Source organism: Pongo pygmaeus, chromosome 9, assembly GCF_028885625.2.
Source record: "Pongo pygmaeus isolate AG05252 chromosome 9, NHGRI_mPonPyg2-v2.0_pri, whole genome shotgun sequence".
Taxonomy (NCBI): Eukaryota; Metazoa; Chordata; class Mammalia; order Primates; family Hominidae; genus Pongo; species Pongo pygmaeus.
In genome coordinates, this window is record NC_072382.2 from 3,473,197 (window position 1) to 3,496,222 (window position 23,026).

At 51.3% G+C, this 23,026-nt stretch overlaps 1 protein-coding gene across 4 annotated transcripts in view; it reads right to left on the reverse strand.

Moving 5' to 3' along the window:
- Positions 1-1,484: 1,484 nt before the first annotated feature.
- Positions 1,485-23,026, reverse strand: part of NADSYN1 (NAD synthetase 1) — a 57,447-nt gene continuing 35,905 nt past the window's right edge. For 2 of the 4 annotated variants that reach the window (XM_063670707.1, XM_054438120.2), the window contains exons 16-21: positions 22,041-22,147; positions 16,769-16,900; positions 15,791-15,860; positions 9,545-9,673; positions 8,656-8,832; positions 1,485-5,275 (exon numbers count right to left, since the gene is read on the reverse strand). In XM_063670707.1, the coding sequence (XP_063526777.1) occupies positions 5,225-5,275; positions 8,656-8,832; positions 9,545-9,673; positions 15,791-15,860; positions 16,769-16,900; positions 22,041-22,147 (666 nt within the window). In that variant the 3' untranslated portion in view covers positions 1,485-5,224. Of the gene's footprint in view, positions 5,276-7,736; positions 8,833-9,544; positions 9,674-15,790; positions 15,861-16,768; positions 16,901-22,040; positions 22,148-23,026 lie in introns of those variants that run through there. The other 2 variants (XM_054438122.2, XM_054438119.2) reach the window with 2 other exon arrangements.

Here is a 23,026-nt window from a genome sequence, read left to right on the forward strand (position 1 = left end):
TGCAAGAAGGCAATGGGCAGGCCAGGAGAAGAGGAGCTGACGGCAAGGAGACAAGGGCCTGCAGGGGATTTTACAGGATGGTTCCTGGGCCAAGTGCTGAATAGGGCTGCATACAATACCTGTAATGCGAAGGTTGCAGTGAGCTAACTTGCGTTTTTCTATCAGCTGAGGGTCTGGTGATACCTGGGCATGGGATGATTGTGAGTTATATGCACAGGAGGGCTGTGTGTGCTGGACTGTGAAGAAATGCAGACTTGTAGCTTACCTGCTTTCTCTTTTTGCTTCCCTTGGTCCTGCCACCCTGGCTCCTTTTCCCTGATTAGGACTCCACAGCTTCCACGTGTTTTGATTTGTTAGCTCTGACATGGGCCAGTGAATCTTTTTTTCTTTAACTATATATAATCTTATTTTTCCCCTCATATAAGCCAATCCTAATTGAATAGAATCATCCTTTTCAAAAGCTTTTTACCAGAGCTCTCCATACCACTCCCACGTACAGCCTCCCGTGCCTCACTCAGCTACAACCTGGCAAAAATCTGGAGCCCTGCAGAGACTGAGTGGGGCACTGAGTCCCTGATTGCTGTTTTCCAGAAGGATCCTGGAAAGGATGGTTACAACTGCTCTCTCCAAGATGGAGTTCCTAAGCTTCATGAACACAGAAGAGGCTGCCGTCACAAAGAAGCAGAAGGACCTCAGTGTCTTTGACTGCATGACGAAGAGACTGGCGCCCGGCCAGTATCTGATGGTTTTATAAGGAGCTCTTCCACCTCTGCTGGGCACTTCTCCTTCCTGGTACCTTGTGAAGAAGGTGCCTTGCTTCCGTTCACCTTCCACCATGACTGGAAGTTTCCTGAGGCCTCCCCAGGCATACTGAACCGTAAGCCAATTCAACCTCTTTCCTTTACAGACTACCCAGTCTCAGGCAGCTCTTTATAGCAGCGTGAAAATGGACTAAATGGTTTCAGTTTTTTGTTGAAAACTGGGTATTTCAGATAATATATTGCAGGAGCTCTGGATACCGGTCCCCTGTCCTGTGCAGTTCTGAGCATCTGCTTACTTTGCCCAAACATCCCTTATTTATTTCAAGTAAACACTGAAGGTGTCTCTTCCCACGTCATTAACTACTCTGCTTAATTCAACTCCTTACTTCATACGTAGAGCTGACGTAGCTGAATGCCTGCTGGATAAGTCAATAAAAGAAACCCTGACACTGCCACTTTGCAATGATAAAATAACTCATCAAATTGAAGATTTAACTGCAAACATAAAAACTGAGTAAGCACAGTCTCTTCACATACATTTGGACAAATCTACAGACATCGCTGAACTTCTGGTATTGCTCTAGCACCAGCCCCAGCTAATTATTGGAGAAGGTCTTCCTTATAAGTGAATGGTTGGCAACAAACCAAAGTGCTGTCATCTCATACGCCGGACACTGAAAAGATTTGCAAAACAAGTACAATGCCACTCTTCTCACTTAGATGTTTTGTTTTTAGAAAATTTATTTTTTTCATGTTAACATGCAATGGGCTTATTATTTTTAAGTGACTTCATAAAATAAATCTATTTTTAGATTTCTGTTTTAATTTCTCAGGTAGCAAATATCAACAGATAAAAGACACATAAGCAAATGCTCTTTGGGGTTTTGAGACCAAAGTGTTTGAGAATCACTGTCCTAGAGTTTTAAAACATTGGAAAGGGGAGGTGAATGTGTACCCCTCTCATTAACAGTATCCAGCTGAGAGGGAGGCTCGGGCTGGCTGAACTGAGGTTCTAATGGAACACAGCCAGGCCTGTTCATCGGGTACTGTCTGAGGCTGCTTCCTGCTATGATGGGAGAACCTTTGGGGCGGATGCTGCTGGGAGCCAGTCAGACTGGGCTGAGCAAAGGTAGACTGGATGAGAACAGGAGGATGAGAATGAGCAAAGGCACCCATGACGAGAACAGGAGGAAAACCCATGTGTTTGGTGGCGACTAGAAATGGGCAGTGAGCCTTGGGGTCCCCTGTGCTGCCCTCAGGCTGTGTTTGCCTTGAGTGAAATGTTTTCGCCAAAAGGCAGAGGAGAGGACAAAGCCTCCTGTGCATCTCCATTCTCCCCAGCATCCCCAGGATGGCAGGAGGAGGTCCCCGAGACCTGAACAAGCTGTGTTTGACCCAAGGGGATGTTTTCCTCTTGAGAAGGTTTGCTGGGTCATGTCAGTGATGAGGTTTAAGGACAGAGCCCAGGACCCTCAGCAATCTGGATATGGCCAGACGGAGCTGGAAGCTTCTCACTGGCCGAGCTCTGGTCCCTTCCCCAAAACTGAAGGGTCACTACCCTATCCTAATCTCAGCTGGACTCATGCCAGATGAGTCCCACTAAGGAGGACTCAGTAGTAGACTATCCTACCACTGGGGGACACATTATTGTGTAACTGAGGGACACTAGGCTGTACCTGGGTAGACACTGCCCTGTAACTGGTGGACACTCTCCTGTAACTGGGGGACACTGGTAACTGGGGTACACTGCCCTGTACTGGGGACACTATCCTATTATCCTGTTACTGGGGGACACCAACTTATAACTTGGGGACACTATAATGGGGGACATTGCTCTGCAATTGGGGGACATTATCCTGTTACTGGGGGATGCTATCTAGTAACTGGGGATACTACCTTATAATGGGGGGACAATACTGTATAACTGGGAGACACTATGAGGGCACATTGCCCGGTAATTGGGGGACACTGCCCAGTAACTGGGGGGACATTGCCCTATAACTGGGGGATGTCACCCTGTAACTGTGGGGACATTACCCTATAACTGGGGAGACATTCACCTATAACTGGGGGACATCACCCTATAACTGGGGGGACATCACTCTATAACTGGGGAGACATCACCATGTAACTAGGGGGACATCACCCTATAACTGGGGGGACATCACCCTATAACTGGGGAGACATTCACCTATAACTGGGGATATTACCCTATAACTGGGGAGACATCGTCCTATAACTGGGGGACGTCACCATATAACTGTGGGGACATCACCCTATAACTGGGAACATCACCCTATAACTGGGGGACATCACCCTATAACTTGGGGACGTCACCATATAACTGTGGGGACATCATCCTATAACTGTGGGAACATCACCCTATAACTGGGGGAACATCACCCTATAACTGTGGGAACATCACCCTATAACTGGGGAGACATTACCCTATAACTGGGAGGACATCACCCTATAACTGGGGGACATCACCCTATAACTGGGGACACTATAATGGGGGAACACTGCCTTATAACTAGGGGAAACTACCCTGTGACTTGGGGATATACTATGCTATGACTGGGGGGACATTGCCCTGTAACTGACGGGACACTATCCTGTAACCATAAGATACTAATCTATGACTGAAGGACAATATCCTATAACTGGGGACACTGCCCTATAACTGGGGGACACCACCCTATAACTTGAAGGTTGGGGACCAGGGTCTGGTGCCCCTGAGCTCAGCTCCTGCAGGTGGGAAGTTTTGGAGCCTCCGAGGGTAATTCCACCGGATGGGGCTGCCTTCAGGGTCCCAGCCTCACCTGATCATCTTTTGAGGGACACACTCCCCACCCCGTTGCCACACATCTGGGGTGCAGGAGGCAGCCAGAAGCCTCCAGCTTCCAACCAAGGCATAAGGAGAATCTCAGGTATCCTGCTGGGTGCTCCCTGAGAAGGTGTGGGGTGCTGGCCACCCCAGTGCACTCAGACCTATCCGGGCAGGGGGCATCCACAATGTGACATGGGTAACAGACATGGGTAACAGACTCTGGACAGAGAAGACAACGACGGTGGTGACCACTCAGCCCGACAGCACCTGCCGAGTGCCCCCCACTCTCTACTATCCAGACAACACCTGCTGAGTGCTCCCCACTCTCTGCTATCCAGACAGCACCTGCCGAGTGCCCCCCACTTTCTGCTATCACGCCACTTAGTACTGCTATGACCTATAGACGGTGAGACCAGGACAGAACAAGGAGGCCTCAGGCAGCCACCCCCTGGGGGTCGTCCCCAGTGGCAGCACACTGGGAGGGACAGGGGCTGCTGGGGGCCACCTCAGCTCCGGGCACATCACAGTTGGAAGGCTTCCTGGTGGCCCGGGACAGAGGGAAATCTACAGCCTTGGCTTAGGGAAAGCTGGACAGTGAGGAGACAGAGCGGGGACAGGGGAAGAAAGGCCGCGCAGACCCGCAGGGACGGCAAAGTGGTAGGATCACTCCCTGTACCCCAGCCCAGGGCCCCCATTTGCTTCCTGGGAAATTCACCCTCGGCTGCGGTCTGTGTCCCAGCCCGGGCCCTGGGTTTGGTGTGGGGCTCTAGGTAAGGCTGGGAAGCAGGAGTGTCCCAGGCAGAGGGGCCGGGCATGGGGGAGAGAAAGGGCAGACACCCGGTAGGCAGCACAGACCCCAAACCCACTCCACCCTCCTGGAGGCTCTGGCCTGTGCACGCATCCTCGTCTCATCTTCACCCTGCAAGGATGGGAGGCTGAGACTCCCTGGGGCAACCTGGGAGAGAGGGTTCCAGGACCAAGGGGAGCTCTGGAGAGGATAGAAGAGCCGCTCCTCACCCCATTCCATAAACAGACAAAGGTGCCCAGAATGGCATGAAGATCAGCAGGAAGGGGGACCCACAGGGCCCCGCCCCTGCCCCACACCTGGCCCCACGCCTAGATGGGGTGGTTCTCCCACAGGACAGGAGTAAGGCCGACTGGTCCCCAGACTCCCAGGAAGAAAGCTCTGCAGGGACCATCTCCCCAGAGCCTTCTGGAACCCAGGACAGGAAGGTGTATGTGGGTGGGAGAGGAGGTCTTCTCTCCTTCATTTTCTGCTCATGACACCCCTCCCTTCCTGGGAGCTACTGTTTTAGTTCCTGCAGCAAAGATGCCACACGGGACGGCAGCTGGACCCCTCCTACCCAGGCAGCCTCCGTCAGAGAGTGCCAGACTTCGCGGGGAAGCACATGCTGGCGGGAGGTCAAAATCATGTGCATTGGATTCCAGCCTCTTTTTTTGCCCAGGCTTTATTCCAGCCTCTTTTTGAGGAATTTGACTGAAAAGTTCCCTCCTCCTCGGCTGATGCGCCGTGCCATCCTGGGGTCCTAGTGCAGGGCCCTTGGCTCCAGCAATGCTGATGACGAGGCGCTGGGGTCCCTGAGGAGAGGAGGCCTCCAGGAAGGAACCAGCCTCAGTCCACGCCGTCCAGGGACTGTGGCTCGGCCCTCTCGAGCTGTAGCACCTGGAAAGAGAGGCCTGTGACACCACAGCCCCGCGAAGACGGACTGTGGGGCTGTCGAAACACTGGCACGCACCAAAAGCGGGTCACAAGTCCCAGAGGTGAAAAAGTAAATTACCAGAGTCCCCACCGGATGCTGGGCGTGTGCGCTGGAAAAGCCTGGAGGGCAGGTCCAGCACACGCATAGCTGTCACTGAAGACGACAGCAGTGTCTCCACCTTTACCTGCAGCTGTCTCTGATGTTCCCACATGTGTCACTCTTTTGGCACTCCCTGGCTCAGGCCGGGGGCTCTGGCCAAGCTATGAAACCAGGGTCCCCCTGCCTGTGAACGAGGCATCTGCACGCCCGCGTTCACCACAGCACCATTCCCAACAGCCCAGCTGTGGAATCAGCCTGAGCGCGCACCGATGGATGAGTGGATAGAGAAAGTGCGGTGCACACACAGAGTGGAGACTCCCTGGGCTAGGGAGACCAAGGCCAAGCTGCAAAGTGTCTGAACCCCCTTCCTGATCTGGGGGAGCCCACCCCTGAGTACATCTTGGTGGGAGCCAAGCCCCCACCTCCCACTACAGAGGCCAGAGCTGGGGCAGCTCCCTCTCCTGCCCTGGGTGGCCGAATGACAGGGCCCGTCACCCGAGGCTTGGCCACTCCACTGCCCGGTGACCCAGGGACATTGGGACTCAAGGATGGCAGAGCAGGCTGGCATCCAGCCCAGGCTGGGTGTGGCGCGTGGGCTCCATCCAGCCACAGCAGGGGATATAGGGCAGCAGTCACCTGGCTTTCCAGACCCTGTGACCCCTGCCCTCCCTTCCACCCTCTAAGTCACTCTTTCAGCAAGTTCCATTCCACGGAAATCAGCCAGACACAGTATCTCTTCCTTACAACCATGCAGCCCCAAACGCCTTCTAGTCCCAAATGTCAGCATTCCTCAACCTTGGTACCACCGACACGTGGAATGAAGAATTCTCTGCTGGGCGTGGGGTTGGGATGGGCCCGTCCTGCACATGGTAGGATATTCAGCAGCATCCCTGGGCTCCACCCACGGGATGCTGGGAGCACAGACCCCAGCCCAGTTGTGATAACCAAAATAATCTCCGGTCATCGCCTAATGTCCCCTCGAGGGGGTCAACGGTCCCAGATGTAGAACTCCTGTCACCGATCCACCCTCGTTTTACGCGCCACCTGCTCAGAGATGCTGTCACCGATCACGAGGTATAAAGCGGCACCTCGTGTCCTCTAGCTCAGCAGAGGCGGGTTTTCCTCATGTCCTGAAGGAAGAGTTCAAGACATCTTCCTGACTAGAAGGTGACCACTCTGTGGTCATACAGCACCTGTGTGTGCCTCTGCTGTGCACTGATCACACTGTGCTATGGTCTCGCAGGTGCTGGAAGGACACTAGGTGTCCTCTAGCTCAGCGTAGACTCCTCAGGATTTATCATTGTTTTTAATTTTTAATTTAAATTTTGTTTTGTGACAGGTTCTGGCTCTGTCACCTAGGCTGGAGTGCAGTGGCACGATCACAGCTCACTGCAGCCTCTATCTCCTTGGCTCAGGTGATTCTCCCTCCTCAGCCTCCCAAGTAGTGGGAACCACAGGTGTGCACCACCACGTTTGGCTAATTGTTGTATTTTTTGTAGAGATGGGGTTTTGCCATGCTGCCCAGGCTGGTCTCCAACTCCTCGGGTCAGGTGATCCTCTCAAAGTGCTGGAATGGCAGGCGTGAGCTATTGCAGCCGGCCTCTGATTTATCATTGTCGACAGTGACTCACTGGCCGGCTCTCTCCTCTCATCAGATGATCCCCTGGGCTAGGGAGGCCAAGGCCAAGCTGCTCTGTCATGGCTCCCACCCCGGCTTTGGAAAAGGGAAGGGCCTAACCTTTTTCATTGATTGTATTGTCCTTCCTTGATTCTATTAATAATTAATTAGAAAAAGAAAAGGAAAGCAGGGTGGGTTGGAAGCCATGACGCCATCTGGATACCCCGGCTGCTTAGAAACGACAGTGATTGTCACCATATTCATAGAGGGGTGTCCAGCTGCTAATTTTAGTTTATGTAATGCCGGCAAGTAGAGCCCAGCCAAAAAGAGTGCACGCCAGACTCTAAACACACTCGGCAGTTAGTGTAGCCATTGTGGAAGGCAGTGCAGAGATTCCTCCAAAGATTACAAATAGAACTACCCTACGATCCAGCCACCCCACTACTGGGTATAACTGACAGGAAATGAACTCATCTGCCAACGAGGCATCTGCACACCCACGTTCACCACGGCACCATTCCAACAGCCCAGCTGTGGAATCAGCCTGAGCGCACACCGATGGATGAGTGGATAGAGAAAGTGCGGTGCACACACAGAGTGGAGAACTATGCAGTCTTAGGAAAGAAGGAAATTCTGCCATTTGCAACAATATGGATGACCCTACACGAACATAAAAAAAAAAAAAAAAGATTTTAGGGGAGGAAAAATGATGGAACAACTAGGATTTTAATATAAATTGAATTAACGATCTTCATTTGGAACACTCCCAACTTCAAAGCTCTTTAACACTTCTACTTCTTGCAAGTGCTTAGGTCTCCTGTGGTCACCTCTCTATCATTCGCAAGATGGGACCACTAAAAATCATCACATTAACAATTGTAATTTGCTGTTGCATCATCTTTCCCCTGAAAATTATGCAAACAAAAAATCCAGGATGGGTCAAGTCTCAATGTAGTGTCCCTGCTCCTTCCCAATGAAGGACATGAACAACCATGAAGATGGTGCCTTTACAAACAATCAGTCTCCATGAGTCACACCAGTCCTAGTCCATCCTTTGATAAACATTCATGTCTGCCTCTTCTTCCTCTCAGATAAGCCAGGCAGAGAAAGACAAATACCACATGGTCTGATTCGTCTGTGGAATCTCGAAAAGGTGATCTCGTGGAAGAGTGCGATGGTGGCTACGGGGGCTGGTGGGTGGGGAGATGTTGGTCAAAGGCCACAAAAGAAGTAAGTTCAACAGATCCAGTGCATGACATGGTGACTGTAGTTAATATAGGAAAATTGCTAACAGAGTAGATTTTAAGTGCTCTCACCACACACAAATAATAGGCGTGTGGGGTAAGGCATGCACATGTGAAATAGCTTTTGACTTAGCCATTCCACCGTGACACGCATATCGAAACGTCATGTTGGACACCATCAATATATAGAACTTTTATTTGTCAACATCAAAAAAGTAAATTTAAAAAACGCTTTAAACATACTTGTTCCTTTGCAGGAAGGAGGACAGTAAAAAAGTCACTGTGTATATAAGAAAGTTTTTCTCAGTCCTTCATGGAAATAACCTCACGTTTCTTCTACAGACATGAAACACAGAGAGAGAAACATTTCTGCTGGATTTACCTGATTTTCTATGCACCGAAACTGCCAAGGCCAGCTCGTGTTGTACAGAAATGGTCGCAGATCAAACCTGTTGTCCTCAGGGCTGTAGTTCTCGGCGTGGTACGCAGGTGTGAGCGTGGTCATCTTGTGTCTGTTCATGGAGTACTTGGAGAAAAACCGCTTCACTTTGTCAGCGACCTGGTGGGCGTGCAACACACGAGCTTCATGTTACTAAAACTGGAGAGACCCCAGGCCGGAATTCCCATGCTGGATCACACAAGCAAACGGCTAATGGGTTACTTCCTGCACAGGACCTTCCCCGATGGCAGGTGTGGGGGATGCCCATGCTCAGGCCGGGGGCGCTGGCCAAGCTATGAAACCAGGGTCCTCCTGCCTCTGATGCTATGAAACTGGGGTCCCCCTGCCTCTGATGCTATGAAACCGGGGTTCCCCTGCCTTTGATGCTGTGAAAACGGGGTCTCCCTGCCTCTGATGCTACGGCATGCTGCCTTGGGAGATCTGAGATAAATCCTGCGAAGATTTATTTCACAAGGCTTCCAGGAGCTTCCATGGGACTACCATGCTTGTGGGCTTCAGCCCCAGCGAGACTCACAACGAGCAGAAAAGCAATACTATTCTGACCCTGAAGTTTACATTCTGTCCTCAAAAAAAGGGAGGGCTTGTTTCATGTCATGTTTACCTGGCTGTGGGTGAGTCTCACTCAGATTAACTTTGGGCCAGCAGAAGATCAGAGTGGGTAAAAATAACTGGAAAGTGTTACTGTATGAGACACGGTTTTATTATGTTAGGGTCACACTGTTATCTACTCATTCCTGCAGGTCAACCCAGCCTCTGCAAAGGGGACATTACCTAACTGGCCTCCCTCTGGGATGTGTCCCGTGGGCTTTACCTGTCTCGGGGTGCAGATGTGTCTCCACATGCCGAGGAGTTTGCAGAACATGCTGTAGGGCCCCATCTTGGCCACCTTCCTGAGTTTCCCATAGACCGAGAGCTCCGCATACGTCATCCCCATATCTTCCTGTGTGCAACAAAAATCCATTCCACAGTGACAGCAAGTCACAGTGTGGGGAAAGCCTAAAGCTTCTTTTGGAGATGGGAACCAGAGACCAAGGAGGCGATACTTTCCCAGAGAGACAGGAGCAGAGGTGGGCTTTACTCCCCAACACTGGTCAGCCAGTAAGGAGGCAGCATTTGGAAAACAGCGACGAAGAACCAGGCATTTGGTTTGGAGGACCATAATGGGTGAACTGTGGCTCATCAAGAGCGCTCATGTGAGAAGGCCCAGTTCCTGGGGATGTGACTTTATTTGGAAAAAGAGTGTAGGCTGGGCATAGTGGCTCACACTTGTAATCCCAGCACTTCGGGAGGCCAAGGTGGGAGGACTGCTTGAGCCCAGGGGTTTAAGGCCAGCCTGGGCAACATGGCAAGACCTTGTATCTAAAACAAATTTAAAAAAAAACTAGCCGGGTGTGGTGGTGTGTGCACCTGCAGTCCCAGCTACTTGGGGGGCTCAGGTGGGAGGATCACCTGAGCCCGGGTCATCAATGCTGCAGTGAGCAGAGATCGCAGCTCTGCACTCCAGCCTGGGTGACAGAGCCAGACCCTGTCTCTAAAAAAAAAAAAAAAAAGAAAGAAAGAAAAAGAAGAAAAAGAGAAAAAGATAAAACGTCTTTGCAGATGTAATTAAGTAAAGAATCTGAAGGTGAGATGACTCTGAATGTGGGGTGGGCCCTGCATTCAATGACTTCCCTTATGAGGGCCAGGAGGACACGTGGAGAAAGGGAGTAAGCCGCGGGAAGAAAGAAGCAAAGGATGGAGCGACGCAGCCACAAGCCAAGGAACACCTGGAGTCCCCAGAAGACGCAAGAGGCAAGAAAGGATTCCCTAGGGCAGGGGTCACCAACCCTCAGGCCATGGACAGGTACCGGTCCCTGGCCTGTCAGGATCTGGATTGCAGAGCAGGAGGTGAGCGAGCATTACTGCCTGGACTCCGCCTCCCGTCAGATCCTCGGTGGCATAGATTCTCACAGGAGCGCGAGCCCTGTTGTGGACTGCACAAGCGAGGGATCTGGGTTGCACGCTCCTTATGAGAATCTACCACCTGATGATCTGAGGTGGAACAGCTTCATCCCAAAGCCATCTCCCGCCCTCTGTTTGTGGAAAACATTGTCTTCCACGAAACCAGTCCCTGGTGTCAAGAAGACCAGGGACCACTGCCCCAGAGCCTTCGGAAGGACCAGGACTCTGCCAACACCTTGATTTCAGACCCTGGCCTCTGGAACTGTGAGGGAAGCAATTCCTGTTGTTTTACGCCACTGGGTCATTAGTGACAGTAGCTCCACAAATCATCTGTGGAAGGCGTGGCTCATGGAGCAGATGCAGCCTGTCTGCTGTCCTCCTGAGCCCATGCCCTGAAGTGTGGAGGACTCAGAGAAGAAGGAGGCCGGGGGCTCACTGAAATCTGGGCCATGTTGGAGGCCACGGGGTGCCGCTGGTATCACTGTCACAGCGCCAGGCAACAAATGCTTCAAGCCAGGCTCAGAGGAGCCGATTTTACCCCGAGCCTCATACAACCCAGGCCCTTTCCATTGTTCAAGACCTGCTCCGATTCCCTCTCGATTGCTCCCACACCCCAGCGCCATCACCAGACAGTGTGGCCAGAGCCATCGCTGGGCCTTCTTGTCTGTCCCTGCAGGGGACTCTCAGTGTTTTCACTGCAGTGGCCACATCTGTGTTGCTCACCACGGAGTCCCCAGCACCTGACGGGTTGTGCACAAGCGGCTGCTTCACTGGTTTCTTTCCCATGAAGTGAGCATTTTCCAGTGTAACATTTAATTCCTTCAATTCAACACTAATAGCTGGAGACTTCAATACCCCACTTTCAATAATGGACAGAACAACTAAGATGAAAAATCAACAAGGAAACAGAAGATACGAACAACTCTGTCAACCAGGGAGGCCTGGCACACGCCTGCAGGGCACTGCACCCGGCGGCGGCGGAACCCACCTTCCTCCCAAGGGCACACGGGATGCTTCCCAGGTCAGACCATCTGCTGGGCCACGAGAGAAGCCTCAGACAGCTTTAAATGTTGAAGTCATACAAAGTTGCTTTCTCACCACAATGGAATAAAAGTACAAATTCAGTAACAGAAATTTTGGAAATTCATGGATACGTGGAAATTAAAGAGCATACTCCTAAATAATCAATAGATCAAGAAGGAAGTCACCAAGGGAATCAGACAATACTTTGATAAATGAAATGAAGACACAACAGACCAAAACATGTGGGTGGCACTGAATGCAGTGCTAGGAGGGAAATTTGTAGCTATAAACACCTACCTTAAAAAAGAAAAAAGATCTCAAATCAATAACCTAACTTTCCACCTTGAGATACTAGAAAAAGAAGAGCGAATGAAGCCCAAAGCCAGCACAAGGAAGGAAATGACAGAGATCAGAGGGAAATTAATGAAAGACAATAGAGAAAATCAACAAAACAAAAAGTTATGCTTGGAAAGATTAAAAAAAAAATTGACAAACCTTTAGCTAAAATGACCAAGAAAAAAGAGTGAAGACTCAACTAAAATCAGTAATGAAAGACAGACACCTTACTGACCTTATAGAAATCAATGGATCGGCCAGACGTGGTGGCTCACGCCTGTAGTCCCAGCACTTTGGGAGGCCGAGGTGGGTGGATCACCTGAGGTCGGGAGTTCGACACCAGCCTGACCAACATGGAAAAACCCCGTCTCTACTAAAAATACAAAATTAGCTGGGCGTGGAGGCGCATGCCTGTAAATCCCAGCTACTCGGGAGGCTGAGGCAGGAGAATTGCTTGCTTGAACCCGGGAGGCGGAGGTTGCAGTGAGCCGAGATTGCGCCGCTGCACTCCAGCCAGCCTGGGCAACAAGAGCAAAACTCCATCTCAAAAACAAAACAAAACAAAACAAAAGAAATCAATGATCAAAAGAAATCAAAAGAAACAAAAGATCATCAAGAAAGACAGGCACACATCACTTATGACAGGTATATGTTCTGAGAAACACACGGCCAGGCCATTGCGTCGTGTGAACATCCTCAAGGCACTTACACACATCCAGATGGCCTAGCCTCCTATGCACCTATGCTCCATGGTACAGCCTGAGCTCCTAGGCTACACACGCGCACAGCATGTTGCTGTACTGAATACTCTGGGCCAGTCTAACACAATGCTAAGTATTCATGTATCTAAATGTAGAAAAGGGATGGTAACAATACAGTAGAAAGGATAAAAGATGGGACACCTGCATAGGGCACTTCCCAGGACTGGAGCTTGCAGGACTGGAAGCCGCTCTGGGTGAGTCAGGGAGTGACTGGTGGGTGAATGGGAAGGCCTGGGATGCTACTGTGCTACTGTGGGCTTTCCAAGCACTGTAAACTCAGGCTACAGTCAATTAATACAAATATATTTTTCTTCCTTCAATAATAAATTAACCTTAGCTTATTGCAACTTTTATACCTTATAAATTTCTTTTGTTTTTGTTTGTTTGGTTTGTATTTTTTTGGTAGAGATGGGGTTTCACCATGTTGGCCAGGCTGGTCTTGGAACTCCTGACCTCAGTGATTCGCCCACCTCAGCCTCCCAAAGTGCTGGAATTACAGGCATGCGCCACCGTGCTTGGCCTTACCTTATAAACTTTTTAATTAAAAAAATTTTTTGACTCTTATCATAAGAGCTTAAAACACAAATACATTGTCAGCTGCCACATACAAAAATTAACTCAACTGGCTCACAGACCTAAATGTAAGAACTGAAACTATAAAACTCTTGGAAGAAATTGTAGGAGCAAATCCTTGTGACCTAAGGAAGTTGGAGGGTCACGGATCTAATTATAAAAATATTTTTTCTTATTCTATAAGCTTTTTTCTATTAAAAAAATGATTTTTTAATTTTGCTTTTTAACATTTTTTTTGAAAAACTAGAACACAATCACATCCATCAGCCTGGGTCTGCCCTGGGTTAGGATCATCAGGCCTGGCAGAAATTCTCTCTAGCTGCGATGGCATGACCCTGTAAATCGGAATCTTAAGGAGGTTACTAAAAAGCTCTGAGCACTAATACATGAGCTCAACAAGGTGCGGGGTGTACGGTCAATATGCAAAAATCAATGGTGTTTCTCTATAAACTAGCAATGAACAATCTACACATGAAATTAATAAAACAATTCCATTCACCAGAGTATCAAAAACAATAAAATATTTTGAAATACATTTGGCAAAAGAAGTGCGACCTTAAATTCTGAAAACTAGAGAAAACACTGTTGAAAGACATTAGAGGCTGGGTGCAGTGGCTCGCTCCTGTAATCCCAGCACTTTGGGAGGCCGAGGCGGGCGGGTTACTTGAGGCCAGGAGTTCGAGGCCTCATGTTCTGGCCAACATGGTGGAACCCCATCTCTACCACAAATACAAAAAACTTAGCGAGGCGTGGTGATGCACGCCCATAATCCCAGCTACTCCAGAGGCTGAGGCAGGAGAATTGCTTGAGCCAGGGAGGCGGAGGTTGCAGTGAGCTGAGATTGTGCCACTGCAACTACAGCCTGGCAACAGAGTGAGACACTGTCTTAAAAAAAAAAAAAAAAAAGAAAGAAAAATTAGAGACAACTTAATAAGTAAGACATTCCGTGTCCCATGTTCATGGATCAGAAGAGTTCTTATGATTAAGATGGCAAAACTCCCCAAACTCCAAACTGATCTACAGTGTCATGCAGTCCCCATCAAAATGCACAAGCTTTTTTTTTCTCCAGAGATTGACAAGCTGATCTCAAAATTCATATGGATATTCAAGAGGCTCAGAGTAGCCAAAATCCTTCCTACAAAGTTATAATAATCAGGACAGCATGAGACCAGCATAAGGAAAAACAGCATAAGATCTATGGAACAGAATTAAGTGTCCAGAAATAAATCCTACATTTACAACAAGGGTGCCAAGATACGTCAATGGGGGAAAGAATAATCCTTTCAGCAAATGGTGCTGGGACCACTGGATATTCACATGCAAAGGAATGAAACTGAACCCCTTCCTCATACCACACACAAAAGTAACTCAACTAGGTCACAGACCTAAATGCAAGGACGAAAACTAGAAAACGCTTGGAAGAAATTATAGCAGCAAGTCCTTGTGACCTAAGAGGCTGGAGTGTCATGGATTTTATCATAAAAAGCCCACAGCCACTTCCCCCAGCATCCACTAAGCTACAAACCACAGCCTGGGCCTCCTCATGAAGGGCCAGCATGCAGTGGAGGAGTTGAGGGCGATTCTCCTCCTACGTCGCTCTAAAGCACAAGCACAGACACCCCTCCTGCCTGCGAGGGACTTGCGTTCCTCCGCCCGCCATCTGCTCTCCCTCCTCTCCCACCATGTCATCCCCCTTCTGGGGCGCCAACCATGAGGAAGTGAATTGAAGTGGAGAATCGCTTGAGCCAGGGAGGCGGAGGTTGCAGTGAGCTGAGATTGTGCCACTGCAACTCCAGCCTGGGCAACAGAGTGAGACATTGTCTAAAAAAAAAAAAAAAAAATTAGAGACAACTTAAATAAGTAAGACATTCCGTGTCCCATGTTCATGGATCAGAGGAGTTCTTATGATTAAGATGGCAAAACTCCCCAAACTCCAAACTGATCTACAGTGTCATGCAGTCCCCATCAAAATGCAAAAGCTTTTTTTTTTTTCTCCAGAGATTGACAAGCTGATCTCAAAATTCATATGGATATTCAAGAGGCTCAGAGTAGCCAAAATCCTTCCTACAAAGTTATAATAATCAGGACAGCGTGGGACCAGCATAAGGAAAAAAGAAAAGATCTGTGGAACAGAATTGAGTGTCCAGAAATAAATCCTGCATTTACAACAGGGGTGCAAATGTTACAAACATTACAGAGAACTCTTCTGATCCATGAACATGGGACACGGAATGTCTTACTTATTTAAGTTGTCAAAGGCCAGCGATGTCACTGACACTGAGCCCTGAGCACCCAGGCCAGGGACCCAGTGACAGCGATGGAGCACAGCTCCTGGGGTCAGCAGTGAGGTAGGAAGAGCCAGCACTACCACGCAGGAGGTGGGGAGGGGGCAGGAAGTGGCGTGGCAAAGCCACCGCCATTACCTCGTCGGTCTGGGACACCTGTCCATCAGCCAAGGGCTCCAGCTCTGCCGTGGCGGGCGCCGACAGGATGCTGCGGCGAGAACACACAGAGGTCGGTCAGTGCAGCTGCGAGGGTGGTGTAAGCTCTGGGAGAGAATCCCCAGACTAAGTTTCCCGAGTACGCTGGCGCCGGCCACGCCGTTCACCATGGGCAGAACGTCACCAAGGCTTGCGGTGCTGGGCTTTCCAGCCGGGGTGAGCACCCTAGGCTGAGGAGTGTGGGCACTGGTGTGGCCTCATGACCCCAGGAGGAGAGGCAGAGATGGAGGCACAGTGCAGGGCCAGTCCACCGGGCACCGTCCACACCGGGTCGAGGGGACTGTGCTGTAGGGAATGTCAATGGCCTGTGCGCTGCACGACACTGAGGAGCACCTGGCCTCTACCTGCTAATGCCCAGCACACCCCGTGTGGCGAAGCTGACTAAGCATGTCTGCAGACGTTGCCTGATGTCCCCTGGGGGGCACAGTCACTCCAGTGAGGATAAGCAAAAAAGAAAACACATTCCCGTGGCAGGGAACCTCGGCAAAGGCCGAGGAAAGGTCCGGGCACTGATCCAAAGCACAGGTGCTCTGCTCAGATGTGGCGAGCCTCGGGCCGCCAAGCCTTGGCATGGGGACGGCGGGGAAGGGAGGCGGGGACGGCGGGGAAGGGAGGCGGGGACGGCGGGGAAGGGAGGCGGGGACGGCGGGGAAGGGAGGCCGGGACGGCGGGGAAGGGAGGAGGCCACAGCTTCGTGATCTGGCCGGAGCTGGGGGGCTGTGGAGGCACCACAGGAAGAAAGGGAGGCTTGGTCGCAGGCCTCAAGTGCCAGCTCAGGGGCAGGACTTTTCAGCAGGCAACAGGAGCTATGAAGGAGCCTGAGCGTGGGCCAGCGTGGCCGGGGCCGTGCTGGGAGAGGAGCCCCGTGGCTGCGGAGCCACAGCCCGTGAGCACACTCACCTCTGCAGGGCAGGAAGCTGGAAGCGCTTGATGCAGAACTGGACGAAGGCCCTCAGGTCCGTCTTGCTGATCCCGCCTATGGGGTTGATGTCCGCACTGGAGCAGTCGTACTTGGTCAGGTAGCCCAGGAGACTGCGGGGAGAGGGAGAGAGAGCGCGGGTTCCCGAGGGGCCGCAGACTCCATCAACCCTGGCCAGCCAGGGAGTCGCTTCTTCCAGGGGCCATGAAGCCAGAAGTGTGGCAAATTCAAGGGTCCCGGAGAAGTCCCAGAGCAACCCGCAAAGGTGGCAGAGGCTGCAGAGGACCCAGGAGGGCCTTTGAGTGCACCAGAGGAGACGTCGGGGATGGCAGGCAGGTTTCGGGGGTCACCAGCATGGAGCTGGGAGCAGCTGTCTGAACAGAGCTGAGGGACAGAGGTCTTGGGACGTCGGGAGTAAGCAGAGACCCAACACACGTGGACACTCTGCTGCCCAGGCAGCCGGGCCCCTCCCCTGCCTGTCAACTCTGAGGCCTGTGGTCGGCAGAAGAATCCATCGCTCACTAAGGTGCCCACGTCCTAATCCCCAGAACCTGTGACTCTGTCACCTCGCAGGGCAAAAGGGACTTTGCAGATGGACTCAGCTGGGGACTTGAGATGTGGGGGTGATGCTGGATTGCAGGGCGGGCCCGAAATGCAATCACAGGAGTCCTTAAAAGAAGGGGGTGAAAGTGAGAGTCGAGGGAGCCCTGACTGCAGGGAAAGGCAGAGACTCGAGGCCGCTGGTGGTGAAGACGGAGGAGGGGTCGTGAGCCAAAGAAGGCGGGACTCCAGAGCCTGGGGACCCATACTGGACGTGCATCCTACAGAACTGAGGGACCATAAATGTGTGTTGTTGAAGGCACTAACTTTGTGGTCCTGGGTTACAGCCGTCCTTCTCCACCCCACCCGGCTGCCAACACTGGCGCAGGCCTCCAGGTTCTCCACGGGACTCCCGGCTGACCACCCATCTCCTCCACACCAGGCCAGGCCAGGCCCTTCCACTGTCTGAATCCCCTCAGCGGTGCCCTTGACCTTGCAAGGCCTTCCAGGCTGGCCTCTGCCTATCCCACCAGACGCATTTCTTGACACTCCCAAACTCACACCTCCATGCCCTCTCACCCCTCCTGATCCTCACTGTGGTGCAATGTTGGGGGTGTGAGATCCCCAGGGTCCCAACAGAGGGACAGGTGAGACCCTGTGCTGCCTTCAGTGAGGGCTGCCCCAGTCACCCCATCGCTCCCTGTCCTGTCCCATCCAAGTGTCCTTTAGCAGGAGCTGGGATATGGACCAGACAGGCCAGGGGAGTTGACAGTCTCCATCTTACCACTTTTTCTCTTCCATCCCCAGTAACTGCCAAGGACTGGGGAAATCTGCCTGGGCTGACTCAGAGAGCACAGCCAGGGGAAATCCCGCAGTGCAGAGCTCAGCTCAACCTGCAGACCCGTGGGGCCAGGATGCTGCCTCGTCTTGGTGGAAGGAAACTCCGGCCGGGAGGTGGGGACCATGGGGATGGGGAGGCACGGTTATAGGGGGAAAATTGAGGCAGACTTTTTCTGGTGAAATCAAGACTGATTTGGTGGATTGGTGAGACTCTGAAGCCAGCAACAGGTGTGGCCATAAATTTCAATACAGGACCACGGAGCTCCAGCAGCTGTCCGCTCCTCTCGCACTCTTTATTTGGTGTGTTTATTTTCTAAATGCATTCCCCCAGGCTGGTCACTTCCATCAGCCGAAATCATGTTGTTAGAAGCCTACCTTCAACACAGCCTCTCAGCTCTGCATTTCCGTGCTGACCCCAACTTAACCCCGCAGGGCTGGCTTCACTCTCCTCTCCCCTCCTGCTGTCTCTGGAATCTTCTCCTGGGCCTGCCTCTAAACCCACGCCTCCTGCTGCTGTGGGTGCACTGGCCGGGTCCCCAGCAAACCACCCTCCTGCCTGGTCACCTGCTCTCATCTCCTCGCCAGCAACATCCCCACTGTCCCGCACCAGCAAGTCCACTCCCTCTCTACTGGTCTTTTCTTGACAGCATCTTAAGGCAAGAAAACAAATGGAGGCCAGTCTGGGCAACAGAGCAGAAACAAAAAAAAAAGGCGTAGTGGTGCGTGCCTACAGTCCCAGCTACTTGGGAGGCTAAGGTGGGAGGACTGTTTGAGCCCAGGAGGTCGAAGCTGCAGTGAGCTGTGACGGTGCCACTGCACTCCAGCCTGGGTGACAGAGCAAGACCTGTCTCTAATAATAAAGCAAACTCCTTTTCCTGTCCCCAGTGATCTCTGCAGCGCCTATCCTGGGCCTCCCCTCCCCTTCAAAGTGAAATTTCTGGAAACAGCTGTCTCTGACTTCTCACACCTCCCCCTGCCTCACACACCGCACACTTTCCAAAACAGCTCTGCGGGTCTTCCAGTCCCCACTCAAGACCAGGCCTTTCAGGGAGACAATGACGGGCTCTCAGTCCTGGGGGAGTCACGACTCAGGCCTTCACAGGCTCTTCTCCACCCACTCTTGCCTCCCACAGGCCTTTATGAAACCCACTTCTCAGTAGGGCCCTCCCTGGGCAAGCTGCTTACAAACTCCCAGCTCTCCCTTCCCCTCCTTGAGCTCTCTGGGCAGATGTTTCCTACAATACACATGTTATCTGCTGGGCTATCACTGTCTCCTCCCACTTGCAGAGAACAGGAATTGTTTCTGACTCATTCACACCACTGGGAAGAAAGCCTGATGGAGGACAGGTGTCCAACAGGCCCCTGATGAGCAGACAGGGATGTAACTGAACTAGAATCAGATGCAATTCAACAACAGAATTACAGGGAAATTTAAAAAAATCAACACTACACACTTGAGATTCTCACCAGAACGCAGAGGAAGAGAAGGACTGGCTGTGACCAGTGAGAAGAAGGCGGCAGAGGGAGATGCAGCATGGGAAACAGAGAGAAGGGCTTCACTACAACATCACAAGGGGAGTGTCCGCAGCCACAGAGCCCTGTGTCCCACAGCTGAGGGATCATGTTTGTTTCTTTTCTTTTCTTTTTTTTCTGAGATGGAGTCTCGCTCTGTCACCCAGGCTGGAGTGCAGTGACGCGATCTCGGCTCACTGCAAGCTCCGCCTCCCGGGTTCACGCCATTCTCCTGCCTCAGCCTCCTGAGTAGCTGGGACTACAGCCGCCCGCCACCACGCCCGGCTAAGTTTTTGTATTTTTAGTAGAGACAGGGTTTCACTGTGTTAGCCAGGATGGTCTCCATCTCCTGACCTTGTGATCCACCTGCCTCGGCCTCCAAAAGTGCTGGGATTACAGGCGTGAGCCGCCGCGCCAGGCACATTTGTTTATTTTCTAAATGGCATCTAGAGACCTTCCAGCTCCCAGAACCCAATCCCACCCTGGAAAAAATACTTGTTTCTTTGTTAACATTTTAAATACTAGAAAATGATGGATAAGACTTGTGAGGGGGAACTCTTACAACACAATTTTATAACAGATCAAATTCTTCCTCATCTACAAAAGCAATGCAGAGCCAAAGCAAACATCAATCTCCTCAACTACACCAGAGCTCAGAATACACACCAGCCAACACACCCCTCCTGCAAAATCAGTCCCTTACAAAGGCACCAGAGGCACCAGAAAAGCAATGGTCAAAATATGCACGAGGATGAAAATTTTTACACAGTATCAGGTGTTAATTTCAAATTTCTGTAATTAGAAAAATAAAATAGGATTTAAGAGTAAAAAATAAGTTTTAAGAGAGAACACATCTGCAGACAGGTAAGGACGCAGAGTGATTAAGACACTCATACTCTTTGGGAGGCCGAGGTGGGCAGATCACGAGGTCAGGAGATCGAGACCATCCTGGCTAACACGGTGAAACCCCGTCTCTACTAAAAATACAAAAAAAATTAGCCGGGCTTGGTGGTGGGCGCCTGTAGTCTCAGCTACTCGGGAGGCTGAGGCAGGAGAATGGTGTGAACCCTGGAGGCGGAGCTTGCAGTGAGCCGAGATCACGCCACTGCACCCCAGCCTGGGGGACAAAGTGAGACTCCGTCTCAAAAAAAAAAAGAAGACACTCACACCATAGAAAAAAGAGAGGGATAGATGGATGGAAGGAAGGAAATGTGGACAGATGGGTGGATGGATGGACAAAGGGAGAGATGGGTGGATGGATGGGCTGGTGGACAGATGAAATGGTGAATGAATACATGGATAGATGAGTGGATAGACGGACAGATGGGTGGATGGACAGACACATGGGTGGGTAAATGGATAGGTGGGTGGGTGGATGAATGCATGGAGGGACAGATGGGTGGAAGGATGTGTGGGTAGATGGATGGATGGATGAATGCATAGACAGACAGATGGATGGATGAATGCATAGACAGACAGATGGGTGAATGAAAGGATAGATGAGTGGGTGAGTGGGTGGGTGGATGGATGAATAGATGGGTCATAGGTGGGTGGATGGACAGACAGATGGGTGGGTGGGTGGATGGATGGATGGATGAATGGATGGACAGACAGATGGGTGGATGAATGGACAGGTGAGTGGGTATATGGATGGGTGGATGCATAGATGGATAGATGAATGGACAGATGGATGGATGGGTGGATAGATGGATGGCCCAACTGATGGATGGTTAGATGGATGCATAGACAAACAAATGAATAAATGACAAATAGTTTTTGAAATCCCTCTGCTCCTAAGGAGTATCTAAGAACAGCACAGATGAGCTGAGAGGGGCAGAGGCTCACCTAAGGGAAGTGGGGAAACCAAGGCTGGAAAAGAATTTCTAGCAGCCTCCACTGCTGGGCTTGAGGGGCAGCTTGAATTTTATCTGGAAAACAACAGGGAGGCTCTGAGTTTTGTTGAATATGAGAAGGGGAGTATTTTCAGTCCACATAAAAAATGAACTCTGGTTTGGAGGTAAAAACTAGCTGCAAAGGAATGACTTAAGACGCAGTGGAACAGCCTAGAAGGAAGAGGGGAGCCTGACCATGGCAGAGGGTGGTGGGAAGATGAATTTGAGGTGCAGTAGAGATGAAGAACCACAAGGCTGATGAAAGTGGTGAGCACCCAGAGCCACCTGCAGAAACGCGATGCTCATCTGCTCTGCCACTCGGGTTGGGTGAAATTCTAGAGGAATGATGTCGTTCCAGGAACCAAACCCACCATGAGAGGCACAGGATGATAGAATCTCACAGCGTGTCACCTTCAGAGACCTGAGAGGTTCAGGGGCCCACCACCATGTGCCACTGGGCCACACACACCTCTCATCCACGTTGGCAGATCCCAGCACGAGGAGCCCACCGCGGACGCCCCGAGACCAGAGGCTCAGCTGAGCGAACAGATAGGCGAGGACCATCCGTATTCGAGCCTGGACAACACAACAGAGGAAATAACCAGTTCCCTTGCAAAGGAACATGGGGGAGACACACACCCACAAACTCTTGAAAACAAGAAAATTAAAATAGCTTAGGAGCTCTGTAGTGTTCTGGGAACATCAGAGTCTCAGAGTCCCACAGTGTCCCGAGGCCTTCCTCTCGGGGTGATCCCACCTCCACAAGGCTCACACAAGCCCAGTGGTGCCTTGCCTTCAAAGATGGGAGCACCCAGAGCCCGGGAGGGCAGAGGGAGCATCGGTGGCAGGACTGAGTCGTGGGGTCCCTGGGAGAAAGCTTGGCAACTGCATTTCCATCCTTTTACCACTGGCAGGAGGGGAGAAGCCACCCAGGCACAGCAGAAAGGGGACAGAGAGAGACACGACAGATCCCAGCAGCTGGAGCCCCCAGCCTCTCTTCTCCTCCGCCCATCATGGAGCAGCCAGTCAAGTGCAGTAGCCCAGGAGGCAGACAACGTCTGGGCTGTTCCCTGAGGATTAAAGAGACACACACTCACACACACACAGTCATGTGCACTCTCACACTCATGCACACCCACCCACCCACACGCTCACAGGCTGCTCGTGCACTCACTCATGCAGATGCACCCATGCACACAATTGTGCACTCACGTTTGTGCACACTCACTCGCACACCCACACACTCACACATGCTTGTGCACAAACACTCACAAGCACACCCACTCTTGTGCATACTCACATTCACACTCTTGTACTCTCATACACTCATGTAACCTCTCACGCTCAGGCTCACACTCAGGCTCACGCTCAGGCTCACACTCAAGCTCAGACACACCCTCTTGCTCTTGCACTCACGCTCATGCACACACTCAAGCATGCACATCCATACACCCC